General features: G+C 37.5%; 1 protein-coding gene across 1 annotated transcript; it reads right to left on the reverse strand.

The window, feature by feature from the left end:
• Positions 1-9,496: 9,496 nt before the first annotated feature.
• LOC311300282 (extracellular superoxide dismutase [Cu-Zn]-like) lies at positions 9,497-10,303 on the reverse strand. The gene has a single exon (XM_084424481.1). The coding sequence runs from the start codon at positions 10,265-10,267 to the stop codon at positions 9,614-9,616; it is 654 nt and encodes a 217-aa protein (XP_084280607.1). The 5' UTR covers positions 10,268-10,303; the 3' UTR covers positions 9,497-9,613.
• Between the last annotated feature and the right edge of the window lie 2,211 nt (positions 10,304-12,514).

Consider the following 12,514-nt stretch of genomic DNA (forward strand, 5'->3'; position numbering starts at 1 on the left):
TTTATTCAGTTCTTTGTCTTGCATTGCACAATGTGTTCTCCAGTGTTTTGTGTTTATTAAAAGAAGTACTGGTATAGTTTTTTTTTTACGATTGCTATGACAGATTTTTCAATAGTTTTAACAATTTTCCAAAACTCTTAACACAGTTAGCACTACATCCGTCTATGTCAGGGTTATTATAGTTTTGCATTTTTCATTAGTTTTTATTTTTATTTCGTTTTGACTTTTTGTTTTCAAATTCAGTTTAGTTTTAATTAGTTTTTAAAGTGGGTTTGCTAGTTTATTTTTTATTTTTTGAAAATGCTTAGTTTTAGTTTATTTTTTATTAGTTTTAGTGTTAGTTTTAGTCTTTTTTTTTGTTGTAATTTGGGTTATTTGTCAGGAGCAAGATTCAAAAAGTTCACCCTATACTAAATTTACCCTATACAGTAGGGTGGCCACCATCAAACAAACCAAATGTGGGACGATTATACGTTTGTGTGGGACAATGTTGGACATGTTACCAACACTAAAACATAACCTGAAACTGTTATTTAAAGGTCCCGTTCTACGTGATCCCATGTTTCAAACTTTAGTTAGTGTGTAATGTTGTTGTTAGAGTATAAATAATATCTGTAAAATTATAAAGCTCAAAGTTCAATGCCAAGCGAGATATTTTATTTAACAGAAGTTGACTACAAAAAACGGCTCGATTGGACTACACCCCTCTACTTCCGTCATTAGTGACATCACCAGAACCGTGTTTAGACTAACCTCCGCCCACAGGAACACAGGCGTATTGATGGCGAAATGTCAACAGATGGTTGATGTTTATCTATAATCGGATACCGCAAAAGTTTGATTCGAAGTTAGTTTGCTCTGTCCATTTCACCACGGACTGTTTTTCTAACCTGGGATAATATCAAGCAGGCTTCTCTCAGCGTTTCATACTGACGAAGGGGACAATTTCAACTATATTCCAGCAAGCGGTAAGTACAAGTAGTGATTTAATATGGAAGTAGCGATCAACTTCACATCGTTTCTCTTAGTAGGATGAAAATAATCTAACTTAAACTGTGATTAATATACAGAAAGCGATCAAAGAACAATCCCTTTCCAATCGTCCAAGCTGTCAATCACACAGCGCGAGTTTATCTGGACACTTGCCAACACTCGTTATGAAATCAATGACGCTGTTACACTGCACAACGAAGCTCTTACTGTATTTATATGCCTCATGTTTGCATTGGTGAAATCATTAGTGAGTGCAGAAACTGCGTTGCAATGATAAGATCTTTTTTCACGCGATCAACAGGCTGTCATCTGCTCAATGCTCGTCACTGCAATTTTTTATGTGATTGAAAGAGATCTAAATACTTAAAAAACTTCTCACGATTCGTTAATCCCGATAGCTGTAATAGTAAAAACGTATAATAGCTGTAATAGTAAAAGTTTTCCAGATAGTTGCACATGTAATGCCAGATATTTCATATGCAAGCATTTCAGCCAATCACAGCAGAGGGCGTTTACACTGAAGTCTCTCAGCAGACACGCCCCTTCAAACCAGGGAATGAAATCAGGCTAGGAAATATGCCTTTTATTTCTAAATTATAACAATTTTTGATCTAAAAAACATACTAACATTATAAGGGCACCCCTGGAAACATGATAAAATAATAAAAATAATCCATGGAATGGGACCTTTAATGCTTATCTAACTTAATAAAAAAAACATTTGTATTCTGCCTTTCAGCTGATAAAAATGCTTTGTTCTTTAGTCCCTTCCAGAAAACACCATTATATCACAATGTAACATTACATGTCTTAATTTGACATGTCATTTAAATTCAACATCACTGAGCCCAAAGGCAGCAGCATCATGCAGATAACTATTTTTGAAACAGTTCTGACCAAGTCCAATTAAAATCCAACAAAATAAATAATGAACTAATAAAATATAAAACATGAAATTAGATCATTGACATGTCTTATAAACCAAAAACTTTCATATTTTTTAGAAAGGATGTGAATCAAAACAACCACAGCTGGCAACAAGTTGATAAATTCTGTTAAATTTTTATTTTAATTGACCGAATTATCCATTTGTTTTCTGACAGGGAACACATGGAACGAATCACCGCTCCACATTTTGATTGACAGCCGTCAAAACCTACTAGTGACCGTGTTTACTCCTTTACTTTCAACCATTGGATAGGATTTAAAAGAAGGCGGTTGTATTTGTAGCCTACTTCTGAGGAAGCGCTGTTAAATATAGGTGAAAAACTATGCCGCAAAAATAATAAAGAAAATGCTTTCTTAAAAAGGCAAAAGAAAGCATGCACGTTTTCTTAATATGATCATTAAAAACCGACAGACTGATGAAAATGCGGGACATTTTCTCAATATGCGACGTGCGGGACAAGGGGTGAAAATGCTGTGGGGTACAACGCAATGCAGGACGGGTGGTCACCCTACATACAGTCAATAGCCTAACAACGTACTCATCTGGATTGAAGCAGCAAACATTCAGTGTAAAAGTGTGCTTTAACAATGTGTGTCAGAACAGATAACACCATGCGGGTTTTGAACATTTGCTCAACTGTCTAATAAAGTACATGCAAGAAGTCTCTGTCAAGTCAAAGTTTGCGGCATCTTGAAAACACCACGCCGATATTGATCCTCGTTTTAGTTCTCCTTTTGTCCCAAAGTCTGCTTGCCATGGTCCATAACGTTTGAATGAAACAACTCCATGAGCGTGCCGCTAGACGTAACGCAGTTGTCGCCATGGTTACTATGGCAGTATGAGCGGAAACCAGGGATAACGCGGATATTATGTCATTGACAGGCGACAAGTGAACATGGACGAGCCATTATTAGGGGTTAAAGCACGAAGTGCTAAAACTTTTGCATTTGGACGGCTATAACACGGTCATTTAGAAAATGGGCGTGGCAAAATTCACTCGAAAGCCTATAAATCCTAAACGAAAACTCAGAACTTAATGAAAATTGGTGAGCATATGTGAAATAACATTGTAAACAAGCATGCACAATTTTATGGAGATCGGACCATAGGTGGCGCTATAACTGTTAAAAAAGCTTTGAAAACCATATATTTCCTATGTTAAATTGGCTGGAAATGGTCTTTTCCATGTATGATGTCAGTGGTTAAATGGTTGCCAAATAAAACTTAGTCTTTTTATGCATTTGTGCTTAAAGGCCTTAAATACTTGAACCCCGATAAATGCTGCTTGCAGCTTTGATTTAAAATTGGAATTTCTCTGAAATTAAAAATCTTTGGGAACTTTTGGGATACTGGAAGTACACAACTGCAGGAAATATATCACACTTTGCAAGTGATTTTTGGTTATTACAAAAATCTTACATATTCTAGCTTTAAACACCTTACAAGAAAACCAAGAATTTTTTTTTGCATTTTGATTCCCTGTTAACTGTACTAACAAACTATCAGAATAATATACCCATTTGTTGACAATTAGCGAGAAACCTTATAATTTCAAAAATAAAATCTTATGTCAGAGGTTATGTCTACCTTGAACAATAAGGGTGTCCTCCCTTGAGATCTAGCCACACCCTCCAGTGTCATATTGCATCAACCTAAACCATTGTATCATTTAAAGAAATAGTGTATCTTTAATTAAAGGCGGGGGGCGCTAGAGAGCAGCACATGGAGTAGGACGCGTTTTCACTTAGCTCCGTCACACTTGACGAAATAAATCATCTAAAACTTCGTTATTCCTGCAAAATTTGATAGTTGTGCATAATTAACGCGTCAATGATGAACAAATCTAAAAAGGCTATCAAAAAGGCTCCGTTGCCGGCTGCCGATACCGTGGAAGGCAACCCTGCAAGTCCGAAGTTGGCTGTTACAAACACGTGCGGTCAAGGTAACGTTAACTCCGTTAGTATGGCCACAGACATCGATGTTTCTCAAACTCTGGAGGGTGAAGACGAGCCTTCACCTAGGGCTATTCTTTCGGCCATTAGAAAAATGGACAGCTCCATGACTACCCGATTTAATGACTTGGAGGCTTCCCTGTCAGGAGTGAAGTCAACACTAGCGGCCAACTCGTCCCGTATCGTTGACCTGGAAGAGGCTAGCACTGACTATGAGCGCCGCATCTCTCAGCTGGAGCAGCTTTGCTCCAATTTATCACAGGAGAATACGTCTTTGAAGTCTAAGGTAACGGACTTAGAGGCCAGATCCCGCAGGCAAAATATCAAGATCGCAGGTCTTCCTGAAAACGTCGAGAAGGGTAACCCTACACAGTTTGTATCCGGCCTGTTACCCTCGCTGTTGGGCGAAGCTAACTTTCCGCGTGGCGTAAAGGTTGACCGAGCTCACCGCATTGGCCCCATCGTGAACAACAGGCCGCGAGTTATGATTGCCAGGATTCATCATGATACTGTTAAGACTGAAATACTGCGGCTTGCCCGTAACCAAAGTCCGCTTTCTTTCGACGGGGGTCGAATCAGTATCTTCCCGGATTTTCCAGCAGAGGTGTCCTCCCAACGGAAGCAGTTTGACGGTGCACGGGAGAAACTAAGAGCTAAAGGAATAAAATATGGTCTGTTGTATCCTGCCCGTCTCATCTTCACTCATGAGAAATCGAAGAAAATATTCTCGTCCCCGCAGGAGGCCGAATCATACATTGACAATCTCTCACGGTGATGGATCGCGAAGCAGATTAACGTTACGGTACATCATGGTAAGACACTGATCCTAGCTACGTTACCGATGGCCTGCGCAATCCATGGACTTGTTCCTTTTGTCATTAAGGACTAAAAAATGACCAGGACAGTAATGTCTGAAGATTGTTCATGTGTTTATGCTTTTGTGTTTGGTTATAGGTAACGTTATACAGAATGTGCATTCGTTTATTTATACGCGAAGTTTTTTTTCCCTTACAATTACGAGTGGAGACGGAGCTGTGTGTTGTTGTTAGGTTAGGTTAAAAGCAGTTAAGTCGTCGATCGATTCATCCTTTTTCCCCTCCTCTTTGTGTCCCGTTCGGCTGTCCCACGTTTAAATGGGGTATTTTGATTCTCGCGGGGGTTCGAGATGCGAGTTTATTGGGTTAAACTTATGCCAGCTTATTTTTGTGTTTATTCGTTTTTTTGTTTTTTTTGCACATCTAACAATGCCTGTACTTAATTGTCACTTATTTTACCCTGTGGTTTACCCCAAACTACACTTAAATGAGCTCCCTTAAGAAGCATTTGAATATTCTGAGCTGGAATGTGCGTGGTTTAAACGATACTGTTAAAAGATCTAAAGTCTTCGCGCATTTAAATTCTTTGCATGCAGACATATTGTTCCTACAAGAGACTCATATTAAGCATTCCTGTGCTCACAGACTTAGATGTAGGTGGATAGGCCAAATGTACCACTCAACTTTCTCTTCGAAGGCCCGTGGTGTGTCTATATTAATACGCAAGAATATTCCTTTTCAACCTTTGTCCACTAAACAGGATATCAATGGTCGTTATCTTATTGTGACTGGCACAATTGTAGAGAAACATGTTACATTTGTGAACTTATACGCTCCTAATTTCAATGACCCACATTTTTTCCGATCTGTTTTTAATATCATTCCTGATGTCAACTCCACTCATCTTATTATTGGAGGGGACTTCAATTGCATCTTGGATCCTTTTATGGATAGGCACTCCCCCAGCCCTCCCAAACCTTCTAATTCAGCTACTGTTCTTAATAATCTCATTCACTCACTTAATATACTTGATATTTGGAGGCTTCAGCACCCTACTGACAAAGACTATTCTTTTTTTTCTAATGTTCATAATTCATACACAAGGATTGACTATTTTTTAACAGATTTCAAGTTAACCTCCAAGATCTTATCCTCTAAATATCATAATATTCTAATATCTGATCACTCCCCGGTTTCTATTGCAGTAGACTTTGGGATTGAAAACTCCCCTTACTCTTGGCGTTTTAATCCCACTCTATTAAATGATGACCGTTTTAAGGAAACTTTTGCCACTCATATTGCTGAATTTTTTACTTTGAATGATAAGGGGGATGTGTCTGATTCAACATTATGGGAAGCTCTTAAAGCTGTCATTAGAGGCCAAATTATAGCTTTTCAAGCAGAATTGAAAAAGCAGAGGGGCAAAAGACTTTCAGAAATTGAGACAGAGCTGCCAGTGCTAGAGCATCAGTTCAAGCTCACATCGTCCAATTTAACTTTGGCGAGTATTATGAAGCTAAAATATGAATATAATACACTCTTATCTGCCCAAATTAGTACCCTTTTATCAAAGATAAAGCAGAGACAATTTGAATTAGGTGACAAACCCAACCGCTTGTTAGCTCGTCAACTTAGGGGCATACAAGCTAGTAGAGCCATAAAAACCATCAAGCTTAAATCCGGGGCCTTGACCAACAAACCAACAGAAATAAATAATGTATTCCGGGAATTCTATCAGGAATTATATTCCTCTCAAAGTACTGTAGGCTCAGTTGATATTACAAAATTCCTCCGCTCCCTAGGACTTCCTAAAATCAGTGAAGATGCGAGGGAAAACTTAAATTCAGACATCACATTGGAAGAAGTCTTTACAGCCATTAGAAGTTTTCCCAATGGGAAAGCGGCTGGTCCAGATGGTTTTTGCATAGAATTTTATAAAGCTTTTTCTAATCAAATTGGCCCCTTGATGTTAAGGATGTTTAAAAATTCTATTGAAAACAAAAAATTACCAGAAACACTTTACTCTGCCAATATTGCACTGATTTTAAAGAAAGATAAAGATAGTACGGACCCTTCCTCTTATAGACCCATTTCTCTCCTCGGTAATGATCTTAAAATATTTACTAAAATCTTAGCAAACCGGTTAAGTAAATGTATCAGTTCAATAATACATGAAGACCAAACAGGCTTTATTCCCGGGAGATTTTCTTTTCATAATGTACGTAGGCTCATGAACATTGTCTATAGGAGTAAAGGAAAACATGATAAAATAGCCATTCTAGCCTTGGATGCTTATAAAGCATTTGACAGTGTGGAATGGTCCTACATATTAAGCACCATCAAAGAATTTGGACTGGGACAAAAATTTTCTTCGTGGGTTGAGATGTTGTACCTTTGCCCCTCCGCCTCTGTTCTCACAAACAATAACAGATCACCCTCTTTCCGCCTTCATCGTGGTACCCGTCAGGGTTGCCCACTGAGCCCTTTACTTTTTGCTATCGCAATGGAACCTTTAGCGATAATTATAAGAAATCATCCGCATATTTCTCCTGTTATGATGGGGGGTGTAAAACATCAGATCTCATTATATGCGGATGATGTTCTTCTTTTTCTTTCAGATCCAGAGAGATCTCTGCCTTTCTTGTTCGACCTAATCAGGGAGTTTGGTACCCTCTCTGGATACACAATTAACTGGCAGAAAAGTGAGTTTATGCCATTATATGATACAATGGATCCAGTTTTTGTTAATAACCTCCCCTTTAGAACTGTAAGTGAACTAAAATATCTTGGTATCACTGTTCCTAGACATTTCAAAAGTTTATATGAAACAAATCACAAAGTTATGTTAGACAAACTGAAGAGTGATGTAGAGACTTGGCGAGTACTCCCTTTAACAATGATTGGTCGTGTCAACGCAATCAAAATGGTTACCTTACCCAGGTTTCTCTATTTGTTTCAAAATGTCCCAATATTTCTAACCCAATCATTTTTTAAGACACTTGATTCGGTGATCATGCCATTTATTTGGGGGTATAAAGCCCATCGTATATCTAAAGTTCATATCTGTAAAGCGAGAGATGTAGGAGGCTTAGGCCTTCCTTGTTTTCAACACTATTATTGGGCAGCCAACTTAAGGGCCTTAATGTATTGGCGTAATGCATATCCCGGGGTATTGACTACTACCGTTCCTGCATGGCTCGTTATTGAGCGGGATATTCAGGACTCCTCCCTCCCTGCTTTACTCTTTGCAGAAAATAAACCCATTAGAAAATTTAAGAACTGTAACCCTATCATTGTAAATTCTTTAAAGGTGTGGTATCAGCTTAGGAAGGTTTTTAAACTCCCTCAAACTTGTTCTCTTACTCCTATAGCCTATAACCATGCATTCCCTCCCTCGCAGACAGATACAACTTTTCTATCATGGAAAGAAAAAGGAATTGTATTGATAGGTGATTTATACATTAACAATGTATTTGCTTCTTTTGCTCAGCTTAGACAAAAGTTTGACCTACCCCCCTCTAATTTTTTCAGGTATTTACAAGTACGAAATTATGTTAAATGTAATATACCTAATTTTGAAACCTATAAACCCCCTGAGCATCTTTATTATTGTATGACCTCTGAACTTGACATGAAGGGTCTGGTTTCTAAATTTGTTGAATGCTTAAATAACTCCAGAGTTCCTCGTACACAATATTTAAAGATATCCTGGGAAAAAGACCTGGGTATAGATATTTCAGAAGATTCCTGGGCCGAGGCCCTCCGAGGTGTTAGATCTTGCTCCATCAGTTCCAATTTTCAACTGATACAATATAAAGTTGTACATAGACTGCACTACTCCCATACAAAATTACATTCTATATATCCCTCTGTCTCACCTTTGTGTATTAAATGCAAGTCTAATGAAGGTACATTGGCTCATTTATTCTGGTTCTGTCCAAAAATATGTAAATTCTGGTCTGAGGTTTTCTGTTTTTACTCAAAGGTACTTAAAACTGATTTTCCTCATGATCCCCTTGTTGCGATATTAGGTTGGGCCCCTTCTTTAGAGATCTATAACCTTAATCAAGTCCAGCTGATACAATATGGGATGACAATAGCGAAGAAGACAATCTTGCTGACGTGGAACAAAGAGTTTGTACCTAAATTTGAGTTGTGGCTTACAGAGTTTAGCAGTGTACTATATATGGAAAAGATCAGATATGAAATTGCTGGTAAACCAAAGAAATTCTTCCGGATTTGGAAGTCCTTTATGGAATTTCTGGAAGGGGATCATGGAATTTAACAGACTGGACATATATTCTAATAGGTGTGGTACAGTAGATTATATTGCATCTTGCAGGGTGCAAGAATTCTTTTTTTTTTCATAATTGGGTAAACATTGGTATTGGCATTTTCTTTTAAGTATATTTTAATGTATGTATATGTAGAGGTTTGCAATGTGTGTATGTATACATGTATGGATATGGTATGTTTCTGTGTGTATATTCACTTTTGATAGGCATTTATCATTATTGATTCTTTTCTTTTTTTTTCTTTTCTTTTTTTTTGCTGGCATGGGGGGTTTTTCTGTAAAAAAATGTGAAAAGCTTTAAATAAAATATTTTAAAAAAAAATTAAAGGCCATTGTCATGCTCTGAAAGTGTTAACCCATTGAGCACAGTAAATCAAACTAAACAGCCCACTTTGCCTGCATTCACCCTACATTTATTTTTAAGAGTGCATTTACTATTGGAAGCTTTGGCCAAAAAGCCTCTGAAAAGACCAAGAAAAAAAACATGGGAATGTTCAGGTTATGAAATATACTTTAATGTAGGACACATACAAAGAATACACAAGGAAAATCATGATTATCCCACTTGAATCTGGCCTTCCACCATATCCGACTCCCTCATCTTTGACTCTCAGTGCCTTCCTCCACATATTTTCTTGGGGGGCACTTCAGTCTTCTGCCACAGGCTTGGAGTAGTAATACCAATCACACCGAGAGCAATTATCGGTCCAGCATTCCCACTGAGTTTACTCTCCTCATCTGAACCCATTCCCAGATCATCCTCCTTCTCATGAACCGCCACCGCACGTCCCAGAATGGAATAAGGCCCAAAGAGCTTGGCGTCTGGAAGCGTCAGGAACTGCCTTATAACTCCTTTCTCGGAAGCAAAGTTGCCCAGGTCTCCAGGATGATGAGGGTGGTCAACGCCGTTTGGATTATAATGAGGACCAACAGTGATGCTGCCTTGACTGAGGTCTCCATACTGATGGATGTGCATGGCACGCTCTTGACGATCGATGGCAGGCAAACCACGGAGGTTGATTTTCACTTCTAAATCTCCATTGGGGAAGACCTGCTTGAAGAGGATTTGCCCAAAGATCTTTGGCTGGTTACGTGGCAAATTGGGGCTGGGAGTTACTTCACAAGTGGCATAGATGGTGTTGTCGAACTCCACGACTTCCGGCTGTGGAGCTTCGGCAGGCAAACACTCCTCCTTGTGGAACTCTCCTCCTTGTATATGCAGCACCAGCAATATCAGAGGGAATATTAGGATGATTTTCTCCATGTTGATCTTTAAAGCCTACAATGAAAAGTGGATTCAGTGAAATCATGCCATTTGGTTTAAGAACGTAATATTTTTGATAAAAGGTCAAAGCTTTGTTGCAGGGAGCTTTGAGAATGGAAGTTGCATTAGGTAAACATAGCACAACCAGATTAGTTTGCAACGGAAAACCATACAAGAACCCAGACAGCAACCAGATCCGGCCCACATCTGGGCCGTGTGTAATCCAGGTGTACCAGATGGGGGCCGACACCATGTTGCTGTCAAGAAAACTCTTGAATTGCTATGTACCCTTGTGAAAATAATAAAATAAAAAATTTAGCTTGTTGGTATTGGATGTGTATCTGTAGTATCTTGAAAGTACAATAATAATAATAATAATAATAATAATAATAATAATAAAAACTTGCAGATAATAACACTGATGAATTATAAAAAGCCACTTAAGTGTACACACGTACACTTTCAGAAGCGTCACACCTGCCAGCCAAAGTTCCTATGATACAAACCAATGACATACAGGTGGATGTAATCACACTAAAATGAGTCCAGGCAAAGGTTCATGGAAATGGAAAAGGTCTAGGGAGAAGTGCCCTCTGGTGGCCATGATAGGGCTTCTGCTGGCAGGAGTGACATTAAGTACATGTACACTTTAAAAAAACAAAACAAAGTAATGCCAAACTAAGAGTTTTACTTTAAAATACATTATGTTTTAAAAATCTTTTTGTTGTGCTTTAAAGTACACTTAATTTGATCTGTTGTAGCCTACATGTTATTCAATATTAAATATAAAGTTAAGATTTTTTGATTCTGATATTTTTCACAAGGACAGGTAAAATAAAAGACAATATCTATACTTTTGCTTAAACTAAACTTTTTTTAGTTGTACTAAATCAAGTCAGTTGATGGAGAAAATGGAATGGAGAAAAAAAAAAAAAGCCTAAAACAGCAAAGGTGCACTACCGTACAGCTGAAAAGTCGTCCTCAATCCGTGTGGAGCCTGAATATTACAGTCACAAAAATACTACAACGCTTAATCCGTGTGCAGTCCTGACCTGGGGTTGAGAGAATGTTCCTTTTGGCTGCTCTTATAGGAACTCATGTTGAGCTACAAGTTAACCATGATAGTCTGTTAGTCACTAATTAAGTTCACCTGTGTTTCATTTAGCTCCCTTTGTTTGCCTGTTTATATATAGCACTCAGTTTATTCAGTTCTTTGTCTTGCATTGCACAATGTGTTCTCCAGTGTTTTGTGTTTATTAAAAAAGTACTGCTATAGTTTTTTTTCACGATTGCTATGACAGATTTTTCAATACTTTTAACAATTTTCCAAAACTCTTAACACAGTTAGCACTACATCCGTCTATGTCAGGGTTATTATAGTTTTGCATTTTTCATTAGTTTTTATTTTTATTTCGTTTTGACTTTTTGTTTTCAAATTCAGTTTAGTTTTAATTAGTTTTTAAAGTGGGTTTGCTAGTTTATTTTTTATTTTTTGAAAATGCTTAGTTTTAGTTTATTTTTTATTAGTTTTAGTGTTAGTTTTAGTCTTTTTTTTTGGTTGTAATTTGGGTTATTTGTCAGGAACAAGATTCAAAAAGTTCACCCTATACTAAATTTACCCTATACAGTAGGGTGACCACCATCAAACAAACCAAATGTGGGACGATTATACGTTTGTGTTGGACAATGTTGGACATGTTACCAACACTAAAACATAACCTGAAACTGTTATTTAATGCTTATCTAACTTAATAAAAAAAAACATTTGTATTCTGCCTTTCAGCTGATAAAAATGCTTTGTTCTTTAGTCCCTTCCAGAAAGCACCATTATATCACAATGTAACATTACATGTCTTAATTTGACATGTCATTTAAATTCAACATCACTGAGCCCAAAGGCAGCAGCATCATGCAGATAACTATTTTTGAAACAGTTCTGACCAAGTCCAATTAAAATCCAACAAAATAAATAATGAACTAATAAAATATAAAACATTATACATTAGATCATTGACATGTCTTATAAACCAAAAACTTTCATATTTTTTAGAAAGTATGTGAATCAAAACAACCACAGCTGGCAACAAGTTGATAAATCCTGTTAAATTTTTATTTTAATTGACCGAATTATCCATTTGTTTTCTGACAGGGAACACATGGAACGAATCGCCGCTCCACATTTTGATTGACAGCCGTCAAAACCTACTAGTGACCGTGTTTACTCCTTTACTTTCAACCATTGGATAG

This window comes from Rutilus rutilus (genome assembly GCF_951802725.1).
Source record: "Rutilus rutilus genome assembly, chromosome: 1".
Taxonomy (NCBI): domain Eukaryota; kingdom Metazoa; phylum Chordata; class Actinopteri; order Cypriniformes; family Leuciscidae; genus Rutilus; species Rutilus rutilus.

What these genes read in the sequence shown, in the direction of transcription:
- LOC311300282 (XM_084424481.1), bottom strand. Translation starts at nt 10,267, where the DNA reads ATGGAGAAAATCATCCTAATATTCCCTCTGATATTGCTGGTGCTGCAT.